Source organism: Astatotilapia calliptera, chromosome 7 (assembly GCF_900246225.1).
Source record: "Astatotilapia calliptera chromosome 7, fAstCal1.2, whole genome shotgun sequence".
Classification (NCBI taxonomy): Eukaryota; Metazoa; Chordata; class Actinopteri; order Cichliformes; family Cichlidae; genus Astatotilapia; species Astatotilapia calliptera.
The window spans coordinates 15,597,861-15,623,448 of record NC_039308.1 but is presented as its reverse complement, the minus strand read 5'-3'; the positions used below and the strand labels follow the sequence as shown (position 1 = coordinate 15,623,448).

Below are 25,588 nucleotides of genomic sequence, written 5' to 3'. Positions count from 1 at the left end.
AAAAAAAAAAAAAGATCATTCCTGTGTGATTCAGTTTGCCTTTATAGCAGATATATTAAGCGCTCAGGAAGATGTTACCATTTACCTTCAGGTAGTGAGCAGAGCAAGTGACATCTGTTGCCAAAGCACCAAACATATAAACATAGTGTGCTCACAGCATGTAGCCTATATGCCAAGAGCTAACAAGCTATTGGCATAATGCCTTTTTTCCACCCAGTCACATGCCAGACTGTAAATCTCCCAGAATCAGCTTTTGAGTGCTTGTGTTGATTCTTCCCTGTGTTCTGGTCTGTCAGTCAGGGTGTCCGTCTGTGCACGCTGCAGGCTCCCAGTAGTTGACAGAAAGCCTGCTGAAGAGCTTAAGGCAGCTTGTTAAGTAGCCTCCATCTACTGCAGAGATTACAGGGAGCTTAATGTAATCATGCCTGTGCAATAGCCCGTGTGTTGGGTGAGATGGTCATTAAGGAGTGGAGATTTGCTTGTTAACGTTGTTTCGGCCATTGTTTTTTTGTTTGGTTTTTTTCACTGCATTTCTTGTTTGCCTGTTTAAACGGTCCTCCTAAAACTACTGACTGTATTTGCATAGAGCATTTAGATGTTGGCCTGATGCTAGTCTTGATTTTTTTTAATTTTTTTTTTGCATGTGTGTGTGTCTGTGTCTAGCCAGTGGCTGCAGGCCCTAAACCCAGAGTCCCTAAATGCAGGGGTTACTTTTTTTTCAAAGAGGTGTCAAGTGAACTTGACTTTTACATGTCTAATACTTAAATGATGTTGATTTGGTGACACAGACACTCTGACAATACATGTTACAGGAGCTGCTGGCACCCTCAAAGCTATTTTTCTTCATCTGTACAGCCTTGTAAATAGCTGCTCCTCAAAAAATAAGGAAAAAAAACAAGGGAACAAAGATCCACTCCACTGAGTTAACAAAAATACAGCTGTTGCCACTGCAATTCTGACTTGTACCCTGTGACATACTGTCATAAACAAAATAATACCCTGTTAGTATATCCACATAGGTATAATCCAGCTATATATATATGTGTGTGTGTGTGTGTGTGTGTGTGTGTGTGTGTGTGTGTGTGTGTGTGTGTGTGTGTGTGTGTGTGTGTGTGTGTGTGTGCACCTGGAGACAATAATAAACAGCTCAGTGCCATAGCTGATTATTTTCTCTTTGGAACTACAGTGTACTAGTGGCAGTCTCAAAATTTTATTCTAATATTCCTAAGGGAAGAATCCCATCAAACTTGTGTAGGTAGGGCCAACTTGTCAGAGTTGGCAATCGGGAACAGGTTTATTTAACACAGGCAGCTCAAGGCTCATATTATCCATGTGCACTGTTTCATTTCAGCTCAGTGCATTTGACTGTCATTCACAGATGCACTATTTTCTCCGTCTGTGGTGTGTTTGTGTCACGGCAGAGCTGTGTGCTACCTTGCTGTAAGTGCATTAATAAAAGCTTCCAAACATGGGTTTATCTGTCTTAAGGCTTTGTTTGAGAATGACAGTTTTGTTTAGACTTAACAGCTGGCACCTAGGTCTCGTCCGATGTGGTGGAGGGACTGTGGATTTTTTTACTTTTTTTATTTTACTGCCTGTCCTCTGATTTATCAGAATAGCCCCCTCTGTGCATTTACAAATCAACGCTGGGTTTGACTGCCTTTTAGCAAAACATATAGTTTGACGGCATGGACTGGCAATTCCTATAGCTTGCTCGGGGAGTCTTCAGATGAAGGGAAGAGAAGTGAGCCTTTATTGAAATAAATAAATAAATCAATAATGCATGAGGGATGAACCTTAATAATCCATTCAGGGAACTTGATTTATAACAGTTACTTACTTAAAGAATTGATTGTACTATGCTATGATACTTTTGGTTTTTTTGTCTCAAGTTTCCTTTAATATTGACTTATTGTTGTGATCCCAGCCTGTATTCACAGTGGGCTTTGTAACTTCGCTTTAGGGTGGTTATATACTTTATGTTGTGTTAGTAAACCCCAGCATCCGTTGCTGAACCCTTTAATAAAACTGCTGCTGTATCATAACTGCAGTTCTCAGTCTGTGTACGGCGGGAGCACTGCCTGCCCCTCACCCACATAGAACAAGTCAGCTTCTGACCTTAGCAGAAACAACTTTGATGTCAGGTACAGCCCTCTAGCCAGACATTGTGTGTGAGGATTTGTCATTTGGGATGTTAAGCTGCATCCTAGTGGAAACTGTGTGCGTGTGTGTGTGTGTGTGTGTGTGTGTGTGTGTGTGTGTGTGAGCGTGTGAAGAGGCATACACTCTGAACTGGGTGACTGATTCCATTTCCTGTTTTTTGAAGGTGCGGATGAAAAGCTGTGGGGGTTTGGGGGGAATTTTTGTGACACAAAAATTCTTTTACAATGCGTTCTGACACAGTGCTGACCAGTGTTCGGAGAAAGTTCTGCATTAATGATCATAATGTAGGGATCAGAGCAGACAGCAGTCAGTCACAGCCTCACTCAGACTCTGTGTGCATGTGGATGAGTGAAGTGTGAGGTGCTGAATTTAGTGCTGGATGCTATAAATCAAATCAGGGGAGTGAAGAGCTCCACTAGGATGGATGATTCATAGTGCGAGGTCCAGGAACACATCAACAGGAGAAAACATATTCAGGATAAAGAGGCAGCTGACCGTCACTGGCCTCAAATTTCTGCACATTCTTTACTCAGACATGTCAGCGATGAAAGAGGCCAGAGACAGAAAGTTTGTATTACTCATTGACTTCAAAATTAGAGTGGGAATAGACACATTTTTGCTTTTATCACCATGAAGTAAATGTTGATTGCTAAATTTAATGGCTATAGAGTTAAAAAAATAAAAAATAAAAAAACACCAATGGCATTTAGATTGGTTCCCTTCGAGTCGCTCTTTCACTGCGCAATTATATCTGACACCAGGTACTCAATCTCCTGGGAAAATGAAGGGTCGATTTTGCATCCAAAACAGACAGCGCACTTTGTTTATATTCTCTCCAGGTAGTGGAAATGGTGGAATTTGTAACAACCTGTTGAATTGTTTAAACTTTACCTGGTAAAAGAGAAAAGAGCTCCGTAGCTGGAAAAGACAGTGAAGCCGAGGAATCAGAGTAATGGGAACAAATGTTGACTGTAACCTATTTAACACTCATTATGTCATAATAGAACACAAATGCGTTACAATGGCTGGAATATATATGTAAAATAAATAAGTACATGAATATTTAAACTCATTGGTTGTGTTTAGAAGCAAATTAGCAGTGTTTCAAATGTATCTGTACTCATACAGACAAAGGTTCAGATTGACTACACGATCAAGCACCCACTTTAACATCTCTACACATTTTTTTTTCCCCACTCCAAAAAGCCTCGCTTCATTCCACCTCCCAGTGTTGATCAGTGCCTTTCCCTCCTCAAACATGTGAAAGAAAATGATTGGTGTCTCTGCAGAGGTTCATGTCTCCAGGGAAGATACACACACAGAGAGAGATTCTGACCTTCAGGGTCAACATGCAATTAAACCTCAGATGGGCTCTCGAGTCTTACAAGAATACTGGCTGTGGAGGGAGACATGGCTAGCAAGACAAGTATGTTAACCCTGATATGAACTGAACTGCTTGTTGGTTATCCTGCTTTTGTAGAGTACTGCTCCACGTGACCACTCACCAATGCTGCAGAAGTGATTCACAGTATCGGGGTAGCTGGTACACCAGTATCTCTGATTTTGTGTCAGACAGCAACCCCTGAATTACAGAGCTAGTGGGAAAGGTTAATGAAGACTCGAACATCAGCTCCAAGGATGGCTGCTGACCTTTTGTATAGGAGCTAACAAAATGAATTCTAAAGCAGTGCCTTCATTTCACCCGAGCAGTTTTTCCCTTTATGTTTCAGTGTCAGCGGGACAGATGTTTGAAAGCATGGTGTAAATCTCTCATGTCTATCTTTTATCCGACATGTGTGTTATATGTAAGCATGTAAGCAGCTAGACAGATTTCATTTGAGAGATAACGGGAAAATAAAAGTCATTTTTTTCAACGACACATTTGCTTCACTGCTGTAACACAAAATACCACAATTTCTATTTTTATTTATTTATTTTTTGTACATAATTTACATTATAAGCCAATGTTACAGCAATTAATATCATTTTTTTCAAAAGTCTTTATCCTGTAAAGCCTTTTTTTAATGAGTGAAAAGTTTTGTTTTTTTTAAAAAGGAGAAACTTGCAGATTTATTTTTTCATTTGTGTAATTTTTGCGACATCTGACATTTTTGTGTAATTTATTCCCGTTTTTCCAGAAAACAAAATCACACTGATGATGTAGAGGTCTGGAAATCTCACAAAACACATGTATTAAACATGATAGATTTGGTGTTACAGGGTTAAATATTAGCTGCTTTTGTATCAAATGTAAGATGAACATTTATGAATATGAGCTCGGGTTATGTATAGTAGCTCAGGTTGCAGATCAGGTTTTCGTGGATGACAGTTTGATCTTCAGCCGCTCCACTTTCAGAGGTTTCCTTTGACCACTAAAGTTGTTCCTGATAGCAGGTCATCTGCCATGCATGGCAGCTGTGTCACCACTGGTGTGTGAATTTTCCAAGCTATTATTTCAAGTAAAAGTTCAAACTTTCAGAGTCTTGGAAATGCGGAAAACGCAGCTTAAATCCCAGAGATTACATGTCTGCTATTTTCAGACAGCTTCCCTGCATACGCTTGACACCATGTGGTAATTGTAGTAAGCAGAACATGTTAACACAACATGACTGTCATTAACTCCTTTCTGACACAAAATGTACAATATGTGTTAATAATAATAGAACTGAATTATAGTGCATTTGCCATCCATCCATCTGTGCTTTCAGCTGCTGGGATGTGGAAATGAGCTACACTCTAACCCTGTGTATGAATGATTAATAATATTATTTACAGTCGAGACAGTATTTGGACAGTTATATGCGCAGCAGTGGAGTGCCAGGTTTCAGCTTTAATTTTAATTTCTGTTTTGCATCAATATTTAACAAAGTGGGTGGTAGTCGTGGCCCTTTAAAACACATGGAACCCAAACTGCAAGGGTTCAAAATAAAATTGGACACTTGGTTATTAAATCTTTCTTGGAGAGCTATCTGTCATTTCAACCGTAGTTCACAAACCAAAAACTGCACACATGGCTCATGGAGAGTTTATTTAGAGTTGCCATTCAGACTGAGGGGGAGCTGTCTGTGAAAAAAGCTCTGCCTTGCTCTCTGATATATGTGAAGACTGTCATAGCGAGAGGCAGGGTACACCCTGGCCAGGTCGCAAGTCTTTCACATTTAATTCGTGGGGTTGAATTAATGAGCTGCATTAACTGTTTAGGCATCTGGGGCTCAAGAATAATTAGACAGTTGACAGATAGATTTAGATAGAGTTTTATGCCCAGGTGAATTCCAAATTAAGAAGACAAAAGACCTGGAGTTTATTCCAAGTGCTGAACTTGCATTTAGTTACTGTTCACCACAACTCTCAATATGAGGTCCAAGGAGATGTCGATGCAAGTGAAAACCCAAATTAATCTGTTAGAGGGAAAAAAGTTTAGGAGTCACTTTAAAAAGGCGTGTGATGGAGATCAGGGATTCTGTTACATTTCCCAGTATTATTATTATTATTAATTTAATGGGGGACTGATACAAAATTATATATTTTATTTTTGGTAGTATTATTTAAGTGATAGTTAGTGGAAGGTGAAGAAACGGGGGGTGGCGGTGTGTTAATGTCAGTAGAACTTACCTGTAAGAGTAGAAGGAGCTCAATCACTTGCTTATGATGTCACGGTCCTGGGTCTTATGACCCAGTGTTTTGAGTTTTAGTTCATTTTGATGTTTATAGTTTATGTTAAGCCCTTCAGGTTTTCTAAGTTCATTTGTTACCATGCCTAGGTGATTTTAGTTCTTATTAATTCCCCCTCGTGTTTCCAACCCATGTTAAGTCTCCCCTGCTCTTCATGTGTTTCATGTCTGTGTCTTACGTTGTCAAGTTCTGGTTGTCATGTCTGCGTTTCATTATGTTTCCTGTTTTATTTTGGAAGGAGTCATGTGTTCTTGGTTCTTTGTATTTAGCTTCACTGCTCCTGTCATTAGGTTCATGTTAGTCAGCTGTTTCCTCATGTGTCTCCACTTCCCCTGATCACCTCATGTGTGTATTTAAGTCCTCTGTTTTTGCATGTCATTTGTCAGGTCGTCTGCTCATCCATGTCTCATCTCCAGGTATCTCTGGCAGTTCACTATGCTTAAGGTTTTTTCATGTTTAGTTTTAGTTCACCCAGTTTAGGTTAGTGTTTCGTGTTCACCTATGCCCTATTGTTTGGTACCCTTGTTTCTAGCCTCAATAAACGGCTTGTTTTGTTAATCCACGTCACGTTTTGGTCTGCGTTTGAGTCCTCTTCTGCAACACATACAGTCTGCCCCAGCCAGACTGTGACAGTTGAAGCATCTGGCATAAACCAATGTGCAAGGCTAGGGGAGGTTAGGTTAAGATGTTTCTGATAAATATAACTGATTAAAGCATATATGTTGTTGAACTATTTATAGGAATGTACTTTTTTACTAGGCTTTACTACCCCAAGACTTGACCTGAGGTAGATAGAGTACTGCTGCTTTTCATAGTGGCTGGTATGTGTTGTGTTTGTGAACACTCTCACTCTTGTATTCAGCTATTAAAAGGTTTCTGGTCAAGGTTTGGGTCAAACTACTGTAACTCTTGATCCACTAGCACAGTCGAAAAATGTTAACGGCTCTTGAAAGCATTAACTCTTTTTCAGTGATATTAGCGTCATTGCGGTTATCCCAGACACGGCACCACAGAAACATGGTGAAAAGAAGACAAATGTCTCATAAAATGTCTGTGTTCTGTAGAGCTCCATCACAAACACTCACACTACTGTCTCGCAACCAACCTCCGTCTTTGCGGTGCTGCTGTGACACTGTTCCTGGGTTTCCCGTAATCACCCTATTACCACTGAAAAGCACAGAGTCACTGCTTTGAGGAACTGTTGGAACTCTTTCAATTGAGCAAGTGGTTCAGGAGTTAAAGAAGTTGATAACATATTGCAAAACAACCATCTGACACCCGACACAGGTTTCGCTGTAGAGGGTTAAAGACCACAAGTTGGTGAATGACTTTTATCTGAACTCCATGCCTTTTTGTTCAAACCACAAGCAACCACTGGCTAAACTCAAAGGAGTGAACTACCCAGTGCATTAACACCATGATGTCTAAAAGATGGCAAGAAGACAGATAAAATGGATGATCGCAGAATTCTTTCCTTGGTTAAGAAACATGTGTTCTTCAATCACATCAAACACCAAAAAAACATATTTGTCAGAAATTCCATGCCTACATTCTAGTAAGAAATCTCACCTTCTCTGTCAAATATGGTGGATGACAGATTTTTAATATTTAGCAGAAAAGGAACATAAGATTAAACATAAGGTCAAGTAACAAAAGTGGCTGAATGAAGGCCGAGAGAAACTAAATGCTGAGGAAGAGCTAATGGTGGCTACAGTAAAGGTCAGGGAGAGCATCACCATACAAAGATGCAATATCTGTGGGATATGATTTAAAAATTTAAAATAATTTGTGATGTAATTTAAGATAGGAGTCGTGTTTAGGCACAACAGAGACTGTACAGTGCACAGTAAAGAGAGTTAAGATACTTATCTGAGAATCTTGGTCAAGTTGTGCAAGTTCCTGGCTCACCCGTTGAACGGCCACTTCAAAAAGTTAATTCCGAGAAGGTTTCTCATGAGCAGGACCAAGAGATCTCGCATTGCTATCATCCACCTGCAAAAATCACTGCCATTGTGGGAACAGTCAGTGATGATGGCCGGGATTCGGGACATCGCCAAGATCTGCTGCACTCTGCACATTGAGGATTACCAATGGTGCATGTGTCAGAATGCTGAAGGCAGGAGTTCAGATGACCTTTGACCAGCTGGCTTTGGCTTCTCCCAAAGGCTAAATGCTGCCGTCACAACCCAAGCAAAAACAGAGGGCTGGACGGGCTCTTTGGAAAGAACTCTTGGAACAACCTCAAAGCCGTAAATTAAATGTTTTTTGCTGTCTATGACATCTAAGACAAATAAAAGGCTGGCTGCACTAAATAAATGAATAAATAAATAAAGAACACATCACTCCTACTAGTGGCAGTCAGTCACACTGCTTTCATGCTAATTAGTAGATTCAGAGTTATTATAAGCAGCAACATTTCTTCATGTCATCTTGTGGAAATTAAGAAGTGCAATCACTGCCATCATTACTGGCAGCTGAGACACTTGCTCGATGGTCTAATGTGCCACAACCAGAGGAAAGACAGTCTTATGGAAGTGCTGATACAAATCCCTTTGTTTCACTTTGAGTAAATGGTAGTTTCAGATCTATGCAGTCCTTGCAAAACAATGAGCTACACTGTTTATAATGCATGTTTAGAGGCAAAAGAAAAAAACAGCTGTTTAGTTTCTACTGAAAAGAGGATAAACAGTGGCTATGTTGCATGAGTCTTTATTTTTCTACTTTAAATGAATCCCATGAAAAGAAAAACGATGCTGTTTTATTGTGAAATATGTATATTCTTGGCTTAAGTCGTAAGCAGTGACTCTGTAAAAGTTCTGTTAGCTCAACATTAAATCACTCACTGTCCTGTAATAATTGTTGATTTTATTTAATGATTGACAGAATGTTTTTTTCTTTTTTTACTGTAAGCCCATAGAAAAAATCATAAAATGTTTTGAATGGCTGTAAGGAAGGTCTTTATGAGTAGGTAAAGCTGTAAAACGTATGTAAATGCATTTTCCAAAGTCATCCAGTGGGACAGATTAGAGTCTTTGGTGGACCATGTGTTTGATATTTCTGAGCTATAGTGTTAGAGCTCCTGTTTTATCCTGCTTCAGTACAATGTCTCAAACACTTTAGTGTCACATAGTATTAGGAAATGATCTAGTCTTGTTAAAAACAAATAATAATAATAATAATAAGCGATTAACTGACAGACATTTTTAAAGATTTTTGTTTACAGCTTTATGTAAGTTATAGCAATAAATAAATAAAAACCCACATTTCCATTACTGACTTCAGATGAACTGGGGCAGCTACCAGTATTAGAGAACATATCGATCTAGAATGGGGAGAAAAATTCCTGCAGTGATAAGTGATGATGATGATTCAGTAATGAAGATTAAGACAATTTTGTAGACAATTATCAGGATGAAGATGATTAGGACGTAACCGTCGCTCAGCAGGGTTTCTTTGTCTGTGCGGATGTTAAAAGCAAACATGGCTGTTGGTGCCATCTGGTACCTTGTGGTATGCTTGGGAATTAGTCATGCTGAATATATACTGTCTCAGGGAATTTCTTTTGTCATTTTGCCATTTACATGGTCTCCAACAGTAGGTCCTAGATCGTTTTCCATCTGCATGCATTTCTCTTCTGAAGCACATTTCCAATTTCCTTTCATCTTGGGCCTGATGCTTGGGATGTCAGCACTTGTAATAGATAGAGTGTTTCATTTGGCGCTACAGATGCTGCACCCTCACACATGCATATGGCTAAGCTAAATCGCTAAGTATCTGCTAAGGTTTTCCTTGTTTCTCATACTGGAAGGGATGCTATAAAAAGCTCATCATATAATTTCACTGTGCACCACTGTTTTTAGAGACTTTTATGATACGTGGTGAAAAGCAATTTCATCTTTCTGTGTGTATTTAGAATTATCATTTTATGAATATCATCTCTTTTCTGGGATTTTTTTTTCTTTTCAATTACATATGCAGATTCCCCTGCAATTTGATTCAAAGTCAGTCAAGATTTAATGGATTCCTTTTATTATCTTCCGACAAATTGCCTTTTTAGTGGGAAGAGTGTTTGCATTATTCATTTGTGAAAGAGCAAGCATTTATGAGTTCATTTAGTTTAGTTCTGGATGAGCTCAGCGACCAACAGAGGGGCTCAGAATGAGTCATCACAATGGATGATGAAGCACACCGCGTGTGATGAATCTCATCTGACCCCTGAACTCTTGTCTTGCTGTCTTGACTGTGTAGGTGATTCAGCGCAGGGAGGACGGCTCAGTCAACTTCTTCAGAGGATGGGAATCTTATCGTGAGGGATTTGGCAAGATCACCGGAGAACACTGGCTGGGTAAGTGGCTCAGGTGTGTGCGTGTGTGTGTTCCGCAATGTATGACTCATGCGCAAGACTGCCGAGGATGGTGAGCCAAGCTCGGGGGAAGGAGAAATCACACAGTATATAAATGTTGGTCATCTTGTGAGTTGACAAAAAAGTAAAAGAGAGAAAAACACTTAGTCATGTCAGGTGATGGAGCAAGATGAAAGAGACACCCAAGAAGAGGCCGACAGATAGAGATGAGTTTGACCCTTCATAGCATCAACAGAGCAGCAATAGCTGTATTACTGACAATGAAAAATGCTGCGGTAACAGAGAGAAAGAACTACAAGGATGTTTTATTGTGATAGCCACTCAGAACAACACAGGCCAAAAGACCTGCAATGCAATAACAATATTTTTGGTTTTTCATATGCCAAAACACACAACAGTGTAATTATTATTGCAGCTTTTTCAGTGGTCACCGTCTGCTTAAAACAAGTATTTTTTCAACCAGCGCCTTTTCCAAATCCTTATATTTCTCACTGGCAGCCAGGCATATTAGTCTATGCCTCCCCTTAAAACTTGACAGGCGAAAGAATGCCAACAAAAGAATTCATTCGACTGTGAAATTATCGACTTTTCCGAAGCCAAATTCTTTGCCTTCACACCACTTCTCATTAAATGTACCAAAATATTTCTTTGTGGGGAGGGGGAGTTGCGAAGGAGGATCCATGCACATCATGGTCTAAAAGCAAGTTTCTCACAAGGATGAGGGCAAATTCGTGATAGCTGACTAAATTAGAAACATTTCCGGCTGTAGAATTAAATCCTGTGGCGACATCTAATCACTTTTTTCGCAGTCATAGTCAGCGTCTTTATAGGATATCAGTAATTGCTACATGGCGTCAGCTCTTAACATCAGCCAAAGTCATTGTGAAACCTATAAAGTCTTTTTCCTATAAATCTGTGTTTTTATTAAAAAAAACAATATGTCATCCATGGAGAACAGTGACCTGCTTCGTATATTTTCTGAGTGCATCACTAATTCTGAAAAAAAAAAAGGGCAGCTCATTTTAGAAAGGTTGAGCAGCCAGGTGTTAATGAGCTATCATCGTAGTAAGTGCGGGTAACCACCTCACAACAGTTTGCTCAAGTTCAGACTGGCAGAGTAAGTGGCGCTCGAAGAAATCTATTTGTGTAAAAGCACACATTCACAGTCAAGGTCATGGACGTGCTTACCACAGCTGAGATATTCTGCCATCGGCTTTCTAGATTAGAGCTCTCTTCACTCAAACGCACACACATATGCACGAAAGAGTAACACAACATAAGCATCTGTGGGCAGCTCAGCTTTTTAGGCACGCTATGTACTGTAGATTAATTGTAACGTACTGTAAATGATTTTTTTCCCTTTGTGCCGCAAATGTGGCTCGTGAATCACAAGGCCCAGAGGGTACCCAGAGTTTCTGCCCATTTGTGCTCTAAATAGAAGCGTAATTTACAAAATGAACACCATTTAGTATCAAATTCATCTTTAAATTAGCAACTGAAACCATAAACTCATAAGGAAAGCGTAGACTTCTATCGATTATGATACATGATGAGTGTCAATAAGAATTAATAACTCATAGTGTGTAAATAGGCAGCACTGCAGACCAACAACATGATATGGGCGTACGTGGTTTTAGGCACTTCACCACCTCCACGCTATGTCCTTGCTGGACATAGGAATGCTTGTGTGTGGTTCACAGCTTTTGCAGAATTTATGTGAATTAATGGAGATCTAGGTCTCTTTGCTGACCTGAGGCCATTACAAAGCGCAGCCCATAAAAAAATAAAAAAATAAACGTGGGTAGGGATCTGGTGAGATGGCACACAGTGGAAGTATAGTGGGAATATGGAAAGCTCAGGTTTTAGCAGACTGAATTTGAATGAGGCTACAAATTACTTTGAACCTTTCAGCACAGCCTTGGTCATTCAGGCTGGGCTGTTTTCTAGTCACCCCCCCGATCATCGATGGCAAAAATGAAAAATGGATTCATGCTCGCCTGGAGCCTAAAAAAAATCATTGCAACTCCTTCCTCCGAAACCAGCACTGCTCACAGCTACCACCCACCACCTCGGAGGTTTTGTACATTTCTCATTAGCATGAGTTTCATTGTATTTACTGAACTACTGATAGTATGATAATAGTGATAAATTTTGGAAAAATTTTGGATAAATTGATATAAATATAAATATTCACCGGCCACTTAATAAGATACACCTGAAATCTCAGCCTTATTATTTCAGTAGCTGCTGATTTCCAGGGATTTTCCCACAGGACCGTCTCTGGGGTTTACAGAGAATGGTCCGAAAAATAGAAAATATCCAGTGAGCGGCAGCTCTCTGAGTAAAAATGGCTTGTTGATGCCAGAGGTCTGAAGAGAATGGCCAGGCTGCTTTAGTCTGAAAGGAAGGCAACAGTGACTAAAAATAACCACTCGTCACAACAAAGTATTCAGAACAGGTTGAAACCTTGGAGCCGATGAACAACAGCAGCAGAAGACCACACCGACTGCCGCTCCTGTCAGCTAAGAACAGAAAATATGAATCAACACTGCAAAAAACAATGGAAAAGAAATAGAAGATTGAATTGACCTCGCTTTCTGCTGCGACATTCGGATGCTAGGGTCACACTTTGGTGTAAAAACATCCATCCCGCCTTGTGTCAGCAGTTGAGGCTGGTGGTCTGGGGGATTTTTTTCTTGGCACGCAATGGGCCTCTTAGTGCCAGCTGAGCATTTTTAAGCACCGTAGCCAACCTGAGTACTTTGGCTGACAAGTGCAGGTATAGAGCACCTTTGGGATGTGCCGGAATGGGAGATTCATACATGAATGTGCAGCAACTGTGTGATGCTGTCGTTTCCGTAGGACCAAAATCTCTAAGGAAGGTTTCCAGCAGCACCTTGTTGAAGGTGAGTCTGTGCCATGAAGTAGTTCTGAATGCAAAAGGTCCTTCAACCCAGTACTATGGTCACCTAGATAGACATACACTGTATATTATCATCTGTGCACCAGCATATGTGTCAATTAGTCTAACATTTTAATTTGTGTCAATCCAAAGAAAGAGTGCAACAGCCTTTTCCACTTGGGATTAGCTCTTTTTCTATTTATGACAAACTGTCATTCACACTGGTGATTTGAAACAATCTGCTGACTGAGTTTCATAATGACTGTCGAGTTTTATATTATATTATTTATGTTACATTAGCATTTGTCTCTTGATTCTGTTGTATTCTTTAAACCTTCTTTACACTGACGTCAAACATCTGTAGTTATAAAGGTACAGTTAATGTCAAAGTAAAAGATAACTAATAAAATTTATGCCTGAAAGAAAAATGCTTCCCACATGTTGTGTGTATAAAGGTAAAACCAACATATTGCTGAATAAACTCCCGGAGGAGTAAGTATAAAGAGCATAAAACTGGGTCAAGCAATTCCATTGTCACAATCAAATCTATTAGACACCTGGTCGCCGATGCTGATGTAGGCTTGTCTACCTGTAATATAGGTCCTGAAACAGTTTAACGTGGTCCCAAAGGAACCAACCTAGTTTTCCAGATGGCCTATTACAATAACAGAACTTGGTCTGCAGTGTCAAACCCAGCATTAAAAGTATAGACAAACGATCTGTTGTCACAGTCATGTCTTCTCTCCTGCCTCCACTTCCTTAAAGTACACCTAGAATAATTTTAATGTTTTACTTTTTCTTTTGAACAAAGAAAATATTATATAACTTAAAAGCTGTGTAGTAGTAGCTCAGGAAGACACTTTTGCTCACATTGTTAAGGATGTGAAGGTCTAATTGGAATAAATCCCAGAATAAGCTTGCTCAGAATTACATTACATACAATCTAAACACTCCAAGTGAATGATTTAAAGTACGTAAATGAAAGCATTAACAACTTTCCAAGTGTTCTCTTACATATACATGCATCTGCATATTTTATTGTTGAAATGAGCATGAATTTGTTTTGGTTTCCTCGTCTCTATTAAAGAAAACAGAAACACAACATTCTTGAGCAGTACTCATTTCATTATCCAGTGGAGCTTAAACTGCTTAATCAATGACAAAATGGAATTCTAGTTTTTGGTAACTGCCTGTAAAAACAACAGCTTTTCATTTCTTTTCATGCAACTGCTGGACTGAATTCCAGTTATCCATTTATTAATTTACAATCAGAGATGTATGTCTGTGAAGGTTCTCAGTCATCCAGGTCATCGTAGTCAAAGGAGCTTGCAAAGAAAAGCGTCTGGACTTCTTTAACTTGCTTGAAGGCATTTCACCTCTCATCCGAGAAGCTTCTTCAGAGATGTACTGTTCCTAATACAATAACAATCCCGATACCATTCAGTGCTGGCTTAATGTATCAGCTCAAGGTATCTGCAGATAATGGATAATGATCTGATATCAGTGTTGATCTGATACCAGTAAGCTGTAATAATAAGCTGTAATCCATGTAATTCAGCAGGCTTAACTTGGATATTTATTTCCTGACTTGGCAAATAAAAATATGGCAAATAAATATATCCAAGAATATAAATGTGCTAAATGCAGTATAGAAAACAACATACTATAAAACTGAGTTAAGTGGAAAGCTCATTTTCACCAATATCCTATACCACAGCGTTTAGAGTTCATGATCAGTCCATTAGCCAATTCAAATATAAAATCGGTGCACCCCAATTTAAAATAGATGTTCATTCCTTTTATACTGCAACCCCTTTGCAGCTTATATTTCACTAATCAGTGCACATTTAAATGTCCCTGCAAGAATAATCTGTAAAGCAAGAGGCATCTCTAAGAAGACACTAATCTGATGTGGCAGCTGGTACACAGAACCATCTGAAAAGTTGTGCAGAGCTGCTTGAATAAGAGCAGGCACACAGCGGGCCATTTGGCCAAAAGTCCATTTACAGTATCACTGTCTACCGCAAGCTGATAAAAAACCAACCACGTCAATGTACCACAAGGCACAGCGTGACAAAGAGAAAACAAAAATAAAACCACAGTTAGGATTTCATTAGATTACTTTTTAGCATGTTAGATTGCATACAACTGACACTAGCAGGATTTTATTTATTTATTTTTCATTCTTATTTCAGAAAATGTAACTTTGGATGGTTAGTGGTTTGATACCAGCTCCTCCAGTTTTCATGCTTAAGTCTTCATAGGCAATCCCAAATTTCCCCTCATTTACTAATAGGATTAAAAGAAAAAGAATATATATAAAAGTCAATTTACCTTTAACAGTTGATTAGATAAACAATCTGCCTTTTATCAGATTTAAGAAGATGCTGATTGGTCCAACCCAACTGTGGCTTTCCTCGTGAATACAGCTCTGAGAATCCAGCTGCTTTGTCATGTAAAGAAACTGGCAATTATAAAATCACAAACTGTATGATGCAGAAACTTGTACTGCTCTGTGATTTTCAACATTTCTGAGGGGCAGAAATACATCAGGAGATGCAGTCCTCTGTTTGAGACTTGGACCTGTATGATACCTGCTTGCCTTGGCTTTATACTTCAAGGAGTGTGTATTAAGAGAAGATAGAATCAGCTTTTATATGAGAAAAAGTCGGTTTTATTGATATAACAATGTAAAATCAAATCTGTTGCCCTCACTGTTAAGCTCTTTCCATTAACGTTAAGCCATTTTATCCACCGCAGGAGTTTTTCCCTGTTATTTTGGCGAGTGTTTACATCCTGCCACAAGCTAATGTGAGTGCTGCACTGCAGTGTGTGGCTGCCCAGATAGCCAGTATGAAGAAGAAACCAAAACTCTCTTCTCATTATTTCAGGGGATTTTAACAGAGCAAATTTCAGCAAAGAACTGCACAAATCCACACAGTATATGAAGAATCCCACTGGGCAACCTACTGTCACAGAGTATTAAAGGATGTATACTGCCCTGTTCTTCAGCAGCTTTTAGACCCTCTCATCACTCATCTTCTTTCGGCTCACAGGCAAAAGATAAAGTCTGCAAAGCCTACAGTAAATACAGTGGGGAAATGGGTCTGATGAAGCTTAGTGAGCATGCAAAAGATGCACCGCTGATTAACTAAAAAATCAAAGCTCGTACCTCTTCCTGGCACCAAGCCATTCAACTGCACAACTTACAGCTCCAGCTAATTTTACTTCACGTGTCCTTGTGGTGACCAACTAGCTCCAGTCACAGCTCTGCAGCAAAAATAATCAAATACTCAAATTCTTTCTCCAAATTGTTCTATGGGCCTGCCACACACATGTAATCCTGCATCACAGGGTCCTGCCTCACATCTGTAGTACAAGTCGGTGTAAAGCACATCACAAGCCCTGTGCCGGGTTCACTTATCTTCTAGGTTTTAAAAAAAGTTGACTACTTAGGCAATGCTTAGAGCACTGTTCATAATTTTTATGCATCAGTCCCAGTTCTTGTCCTGGCACTCCCACTGCTTAAAATTCACTCCCGCAGCTTGCACACAATGTTCCACTTCAACCTTTGGATCACAAACTTCCATAACCCCCCCCCCCCCCCCCCCCCCCCCCAAAAAAAAAACAGGATGGAGTGAAGAGAAAGTAGGGAAACTTGCATCCAGTTCTGGCATTCTCCAGGGATGTGTGTTCTCCTCACTGCTCTTTTCAGTGACTACAACTGTGGGCACACTGGTCTTATCTGAGACTCAGCTTTCACCACAGCCTTCATACTTCACACTGTGGCTGCCATGAAAATTTCTCGGTTTAGACCAAGCTGTTCTAGAGGGGACTGTTTACACACTCCTACATTGGCCTTGTCCCATTGGATTTCCAAGCATTGCAGCCCACCCACACAGATGCACCGTGCTGCTCCTTCCTTTTTTTTCCTGCGGAGATGCTGATCGCTGTCACCGCTGTCACAATACCCGCTTTCTGGCGAAAATCTGTCTGCCCCATCCTGCAGGGAGCACATTTAGCCCTTATAGATTGTTTTAATCCAAGACAAAAATGTTAATGCAGTTACTCAGCTGTTTAATAAGCCAGCTGTAGAAGCTGTGAGCTGAAAATAAGCTTTATTAAATTCCTTCTTTATAAAAAAAGAAAAAAACAGCTTCAGCCTCAGGCTGTTCGAACTAAAAGTGGATGGTAATGTTATGGATCGTGTCCTTGTTTCTCTGACAATTTATGTCATATCTTATAACAAGAGATGCAAATCAGAGTCTGCAAAGCTAGAATTTAGAGCAGGAATTATTACTGTGTGATATTGTTTCACATAAATTTTGGCTTAGGGATTAAAATGGTTACTCATGTTGAAATAGAATGTAGGGGTCTGACTGTGCAACTATTATACACAATACGGACCAAAGTACTGAACCTCCTACACAATACACCTACAGGAGCTGGTCGGCCTTATAAAGCCATGCCATGAAGCTCCCAGCACAGTTTTTGTGCTGATGTTAATGTCAGAGCAGATGTAGAAAGAAAAGTGATGTACAGCAGTGATGTGATGCAGCACTGGGGTTCCTAAACACACTACTTGGAGTCGATTGTAGTTTTATTGTTATGTAGGGAGGAAATTTAATGAACTATCGTCCACGCTAAAATTCAGTGAGCGCTTTACAATGACCCATTCTTTCACGTACGAGATCAGAAGACTTTGAAGACTAAAGGCAAAATATTGGGGGGTTTCATTTGCAGCAAATTTATGAAAATCTAGGAAGAAATGAGGCAAAATGTCAACAATTTAATAAAAAAGAATGAATTATAATAATATTAAGATACAAATCAATGCTATTTGCACTTTTAAAAAAATGTCTGAAAAGAAATGTTTTCAGAAATTCGAGGATTGCACTTTGTAGCCTCAGCTGAGATTTTTATTATTATCTTTAAGCACCACTAAATTTGTTTATTCCAAGTATTCTATGAGCCTTTATTTCCTAAGCACGCCCAGAGAATGTCACATCATTTTTGCGATGGTCCCCAGCAGCGCGAGCGTAGAATTTAATAAGACCCATGCATCTCGACTGCTCTGCCTGGAAGTCGTCCTTTATTCGAAGAGTGCCTTGTTGTGATCTAACATTCCTTGGTTGCCTACCTCAAGATACACTTACAGCAGCCACTGGGAAGAAATTTTAAAAAAAAATAAAGTCTTTTTTTTCCTCCTCTACAGTCCTTTCTTTTGTCTGTCACTAAAATTGCACGCAATTCGAAAATTGTGTGAACCACTTTACATATTGCTCACCTTTAACGAGTGGGGCACATGCAAGTGCTGTAATTGAACTCTTATGATCAAGCAATAGATGTTTGTTACATATATATAAAGCTGCATTCTAGTGCCTCTCAAAAAACAGATAATTTTTTTTGCCTAGTTTAATTAAAAAAGTAAACTTCCACATATCTCATATTCATCGCATGTAGAGTAAAAAAAAAAAATTCAAACCTTTTTTTTGTTTGAATTTTGATGATGATTGTGGCTTAGTGCTCATTAAAATCGGAAATCCAGTATCTCAAAATATTTCATGAGGGTGAGAAAATTACTATTCAAACAGTACTAATACTATTTATCTCTCGGTCTAGTTCAGTGCACACAGCCACAATCACGGGGAAGACTGCTGACTTGACAGTTGTCCAGATCACAGTCATAGACAAGTAAGCCACAGAAAGTTCATATTAAATGTAATGTAAAGATAACTGGAAGCTGATGAAAGGGAAGTGGATGGTCAGGACATTTTTATCTTTGAGAACTTGGGAGAGCTTTACAATGACTGCATTGAGGGTGGTGTCAGAGCATCAAAAGCTACCCCACACAGAGTTCAGGAGCTGGCTAAAACTGTTATATAGCTATTATCAGCCCACTCCAGAAACAGACATTCTTAGGGATAAGGACAAGAAAAGAAAACTTGACTGTTTTCCATTTGGAAATCAAGGTGTCTGTAGGAATAGTGGCGAAGCATTGTACATGGCAGCGAATACTTTTACCACAGACTCTTAAGCACATATGCCCAAGACACAAAACAAGGAATTTATAGACACACTGTTCACACACATTCAAGCATGAATGCAAGAATTGGGGAGCATGATTCACACGGTTAAAGTATTGTATGTCACAATACACCCATTATATTCAGTGCACATCTTCACTTTTTCTACCTACAGTATGTCCCTGTTTTTTTTTTCATTCCTCCTCATCTTTTTTCTTTCCCACACATTCGTGCATAAGCACGTCCTTACACACAGTTATCCTCCACAGCGCGCATGTATTACAATGCTGCATCCTGAAGCTTGTATTTATATTCTCATCACCCAGTAGAAAATCTAAAGGAGGACTGTATCAACAAAGAGAGCACAGCTCAAAGAACATCACTATTCCCATGAGGATGACAGCTCATTTTGCTCTTTGTGTGTGTGTGTGTGTGTGTGTGTGTGTGTGTGTGTGTGTGTGTGTGTGTGTGTGTGTGTGTGTGTGTGTGTGTGCGCGCGTACTTTTTCCCCCACCCATCATTTTGACTGTGGACAGTTTCTTGCTGTTGCAATAAGCCAGGGAAGTTTTCATGGGTTTGAACAAACATTTGATCAACTAATAGGGACAAGTTATAAAGCTGGCCCTTTTCTTTACTTTGCACAACGCTGCAGTCCAAGACGGAACTGGAAAGGTCAGGCAGACAGCAACTCCAATTACACTACAAGTAGACCTGTTCTGAGAGAAGCTATGAACCCAGATAAAAACAATTGCAGTAGATCGTTTCTTCAACTCTGACAATCTGTCAAACACTCCAGTCATGTGGTCCTGCATCTTCTCTCAGCAGTGGTAGGGCTACTGACAGCAGCAAGGTCAGGGGTCAGTATCTCCTGCTGCCCACCAGTTAGTGGACAAAGGAGGATGGATTGCTGATTGATTGTGCTCTGGAAGATTTATTGCTCCAGTCTTTAACGGATACGCGACGCCTTAACCTCATTTGAAGTGAAGGGATTTTGGCTGGACACCCTACTGTGCCCATGCTCATGAAGCAGATTATATATTTAGACATTAAAGGAGTTAGAAAGATAGTAAGGTTGAAAAAATGTACATATAGGTGTTGAAATAACCAGAAAAGAAAACAAGCGTCGATCAGAACAGCTCACAGTGGAGGAAGAGAAGAAAGCAGTGGTTAAGGAGGAAAATCCAGTGGGTTGTGAAGATGAAAGAGACGTATAAAGGGAATTAAAAGAGAGACTAAAGCTGAAAACTAAGAAAAGTTAGATCAGATTTTTTTTTCTTTATAATGAACAAAGTTAATATTTGACTGCTCCCAGAATTTCACCCCTATACGAATGCATATTCTTGCCAGGGGTGTTGCATTGCACACGTAAAATACGCATACATGCATAAACATAATGTGCATAAGAAGACAATTTGAAACTACTGTACCTTACAGGAAGGTCGCCGCTTAGAGAAACTCTCTAGAAGGCTCTACACAGTCTACCCCTGAACTCTCACTGTTCCCGTTAGAGGGAATAAATAGCCTCATTATTCCACCAGGCGCTCACCATCCATCCCCCATGTGTCGCTTCCATTGTTTCTAAAAAAACTCCTTTTGCATAGCTGTGAAAACTCTTCATTCTCTCTGCTTCGCACAATAGCCCCCATAACCATACTGTATGAATGATTGGACATTAAAAATGTTATATATAATTTGCCATTTGTCTTTTCTATAATGCAGAACTCGTCGCTAGATGATTTGTTCTGCCTGAGGAGGCAAATCTTAAATTCAGAAGCCTGCGTTATTTACAGCAGGTGACATTTAATCCTCCAGTCTCCACTAAGAAACAAGTTGCCAGTTTATATATAGTTTATATATAAGAATATATTAGTGGGATTTTTTTGAAGACAACTATGAGGTAGTTAGCTGTTAACCTTTCTGTGGTTCATTAATCAAACACTATTGTGTTTTGTTTTTTTAGTGTATTTTTTATATAAAGAAATAAAATTTTGTTTGCATGCCATTAAACGATAATAAGCACAGTGAATCCATTTATCACTCCCACCTTTGGGTAAATACTCCCACCTTATAAACACGGTATGTTGTTCTTCTTTAATTATTGTTAAAAGCCTGTAGCTTGTAGCGTCATCATTAAATATACCGACACCGATCGATTCATTTAACAACGCTGAAAAGACAAACAAATTATTTTCACATGCGGGGATCACTCATTATTTAGCTGAGGTGTTCTTTGACTTAGGGTGTGCCTTGCATACTGCCAAGTCTTTAAAAGCAAAACAAAAAAAACATCTAACCTGGCCCATCATACAGTTGTTACTCCCAGATTTGTTCCCACAACAGTAATTTACTGAACAGTCTGAGGAACCTTTACTCTTAATTTCCCCAGATCCTAATGTCATCTTTGTCTTTTCCCGATCAGCCCAGATTCACACTTTATCATTAAAGAGTCAGGCATTTGGAATTATGCAGAGTAATGCTAATTCTATATCCACTAAGTCTTTCGCAACAACATACGCATTAGAATTCTTACTTTGATCACGTATGGATGAAGCCGAGTGTTTTTTTCAGTGCATTGTGCAGCTCTTTACCTCCAGTATCTGCCCACCAGCAGTGGGTCTGTGTTTTTTACTGCCATTGGCTTTCTACCCTGCAGATTTCCTCCCTCCAGCCGTACCCGCTAGTAATTATATTCCAGAAAACCATTTCATGAGTTAGTACAACCACGGCAGTTTGCTAACACTATATTTAATTCCTCACTGTGACACATTGTACAATTTTAAGAGTGTTTCTGCAACAGTGTTTCATACAGTTGCTGCCATAATAATTGGCTCCATATGAAAGGGGCTTTATAAAGTACATGTATTACTTTGGTCCCTAACTATTCACTTAACACTCGGAAAGAAGAGCATAAAGCCTTGGAAAGGTACAATACACTTAAAATGCATATACTGCGCTAGATAAATGATGTCTGTCTCAGGTCATTGACTTGTGTCTTTTAGTGTGGGTGTGTGGAAGCTCTGTTTTGCCTCCTTCGTAGCCTTCAGTGTGCTCATTGAACTGACTTACATTAATCTCTTTCAACCAAGATGTTGCGTTTCAGATCAATGTTTCTCTCTCAGTATTTAAGCTGTACATCTCTCTGTAGATCCTTGTCCTTTGGAATTACAAATCATTTAATTCATACTCAGATATTTGATACTACTCACTTTTATATGTATGTGATGAGCATGTGTTTCTTGAAACCTCAATTCTAGCTACTCTGCATTTCTTGGAACACACCACTTAGACTACATCTTGCAGTCTACTAGGAAATCTACTACAGTTATACAGGTATGAGTACATTTGCATTTGTGCGCTAAATGCATTTCAATGCATGTTGATTAATGTGGCAGCACAAGCTAGAGAGTGCAGTTCAACCCAGGGGATCTGATTAAGATTACTCTGAAACCCAGCTGCCTGAAAATACAGTGAAATATCATATGATACCATATCCCATATGACAAAGGGAAATAAAGACTACAATCCCCTGCAATCTATTATTTAAAACACTTGTAAGTGTTTTCAGTTAAAGCTCCTCCAATACTGCGTTCATATTCAATCAATTATTCAAGAGTATGATTCCTCTTCAGTGAGTCTGACATAGTGATGTTGGCTGTCCGGGGAACCAGTCAGCCAAGCAACCGAGGCCTTGCCAATCACTCCTGACGCTGACACAATGATGCTTTGGCCTCCAGCTCTGCCTGTGCTTCCTTCAGGAGGGTACACTGTCTCTGATTGGTGCAGCTGTACCCTGGCAGACACTCCATCTGCACAAGATTGCAGTGCTGAAGTGGAGATAGCTGCAATTTGGAGCAATTCTCCCAGTAATTTCGATATGTATGAGGACGATAGCTATTCGAGCTCCTCTCCACAAGACCCAGGTACTTTATTTGAAGCCTCTCTTTACCAGCCTACAGGTATATTGCTCCACCTCTCTACTTGTGCTGGTACCAGAGTCTGGTGTGGTCCATGCAGCACAGAAGGATCTTTAAAAGGGGGAAGGGATTTTTTACCTTCCAGTTGATGTACAATCTTTATGAGCAGAATCTGCTCATAAAAGAATGTCGAACGAGCACAGATGGGACGATTGAAAATTTTATTGAGGAATTACTGAATAGATCCCCTTAATGACAGAGATGGAAAGGTCTTTGAGGACCCAGCTTCTCACCATATAATTCCATTTCCAATTTTGTTTCATGCAATAATTCATTTCATCATTTGTCTTGCTTTTCTTGAGGGCTTTCAATTAAAAAGCACATAACAGCTTTCGAGTACACATAGCCGTGCGTCATTGTTCATGCCTGGTCAGACATTAGACAACAGAACAACATATAGATTAACAATTTATGAATTCAAGCACTGCTTCAACTCCTCTGAGCCAAGATAAGCACACACTTCTGCAGGGTCTCATCCTCGCTTTGCGCTTGTGCATTGTGAACAAGAGTCTAAATAAGGGAGGAGGCTATGGTAACTGTGAAGAGTAGGTTTCTCTCACTGAATTAAACATATGTCAGACAGTCTAGTGCTACTTTAGACAGTAAGGGTTCCTGTCTCGTTGAGAATCTCTCGATTGTCATTATCCCATCATTAACCGAGAACATTCTTGGGAATATTCTGCATCTATAGCACTTTTGTAGGTCAGTATCGGTCATTATGCAAACTTCCTTTAAAATACCTCAATTTGGCTTCTGTTTTAGCCTTCATTTTCAATTAGGCAGGGATTTTTTCTTTTTTTATTTGCTTAACGGTCAGAAAAAAAATCTTTCTGTCCATATGACAACTGAGTGCACTGACTTCTTGAAAAGTCAAAGATTTCTAATGGCGCCTGGTGCTTAATTAGCGGTGACCTTTCAGCAACCTCATTACAACCAAACAGTGCTGGAGGGTCTGAAGATGTGTTGCCCTGTTGGACACTTTCCCTCTCAAGCCTCTCATTACTTTGACCTTGGAATCAGAGAGATGCTTTGCACAGTGCCCATGCTTAGCCCAGAATTGTGTCATGTGCATCTGATCAAAGCTTTCATTTCAGTGGCGTTTCAGTAATCTACTCCATGCAGTTCATGCTTTGCTGAATAAGAACCCTCTCTCCCTCCCCGTTACGCTTTCAGACGCTTTTTCTTCTTCTTATCTAATACAATCTTTCTCCCTAGTTGGATTTCCTCCTATTCATTCTCTGGGCTTTAAAGGGACATATCTGGTCTTTAAGTCTGATGTCACTAGCCGTGTCTGGGCCTAAACTCCGCTCCAGGTCCATATATCAAACGATCACTATGGCATTACTGAGAGCTGAAAAACTGTCTAAAGTCTTTCATCTTTAATAAAATGATCAGCGTTCTGCTCTACCAGGTGTAACAATTGAGTTTAACATCCAGGCATCCATGAAAACGGAATTTATGACATTTAACGGAGTTAGAAGTTAGCAGGGAGTTAGCTCGCTAGCTTCTATCTAAATACAATATAGCATGTCCTGACTGCGGGGTTTTGGAAACAAATTAAAACGTACAGCTCTGTTATCACTTCCAGCATAAATGAAGACAGGAAACTAAACAGCAGTGACGCTTGTAGGGTTACTGAAGTTGGGCTAGCTGGTATATAATGATGTGCTACGTGACCGCTAGCGACACAGCTATGTTAGCATAATATAAACATAATATAATATAATAATAATATGTTAATAATAATAATAATATAAAGTTAACGTGAGTGTTCTCGGTGGTCAGGAACAAATGTAATCGCATGGCAGGATGCTGTAAAAGGACCAAACTTCAACCAGGAGAACAACTGAGATAATCCATCCACAATACGAGGTTAGTCATTCATATACTGCTGCATGGGCTGGGCTGTAGTTACATCCTAAGGTTTTAAAGACTGAGCTTAAATAAATGATTAGTGGTAATAAAAGCCGAGGGAGGTCAACAGTGATCACTGACTGTTTTAGGAGCTTTTTGAGATTAAATAGAAGAAAATACAAAACATTAAACGTGTTAACAACACAAAAGCCATATTAAACGCAGACTACTTTAGGCCCGGAAGTAGGATTCGTCACGTCATCACTTAAAGACCGGATATCTGTATAATTATATAATAAATAATAAAGATCATTTTGGCAGCATAATCCAAAACTGACAGTTTACAGATATATGGTATGGTATGTGTCGGGGGGGCACATGGGTGGAAAACGGGGTAAGCTTCCCTAGAAGGATCCTAAATAAGAACAAATCAAGGTCAATTTTCAATAAATTTTCAAAGAGCTCACATTTCCTTTGAATGTACAAGTAAGAAGGACAATAGCTGCTGATATAACTGGAAATATTGTATATTAAAATAAACAATTAACAAAGTCCTTTACATTCATATACCCATATTGTATGGTAGTGAAGTTAAAAATTAAACTACAACAGTAGTATATTATAGTAAATTACA

At 39.5% G+C, this 25,588-nt stretch overlaps 1 protein-coding gene across 2 annotated transcripts in view; it reads left to right on the top strand.

The window, feature by feature from the left end:
- The window catches only part of fibcd1b (fibrinogen C domain containing 1b), a 120,060-nt gene that overhangs the window by 75,237 nt on the left and 19,235 nt on the right, over positions 1 to 25,588 (top strand). For both annotated transcript variants that reach the window (XM_026173349.1, XM_026173348.1), the window contains one exon: positions 10,084 to 10,180. In XM_026173349.1, the coding sequence (XP_026029134.1) occupies positions 10,084 to 10,180 (97 nt within the window). The remainder of the gene's footprint in view (positions 1 to 10,083; positions 10,181 to 25,588) is intronic.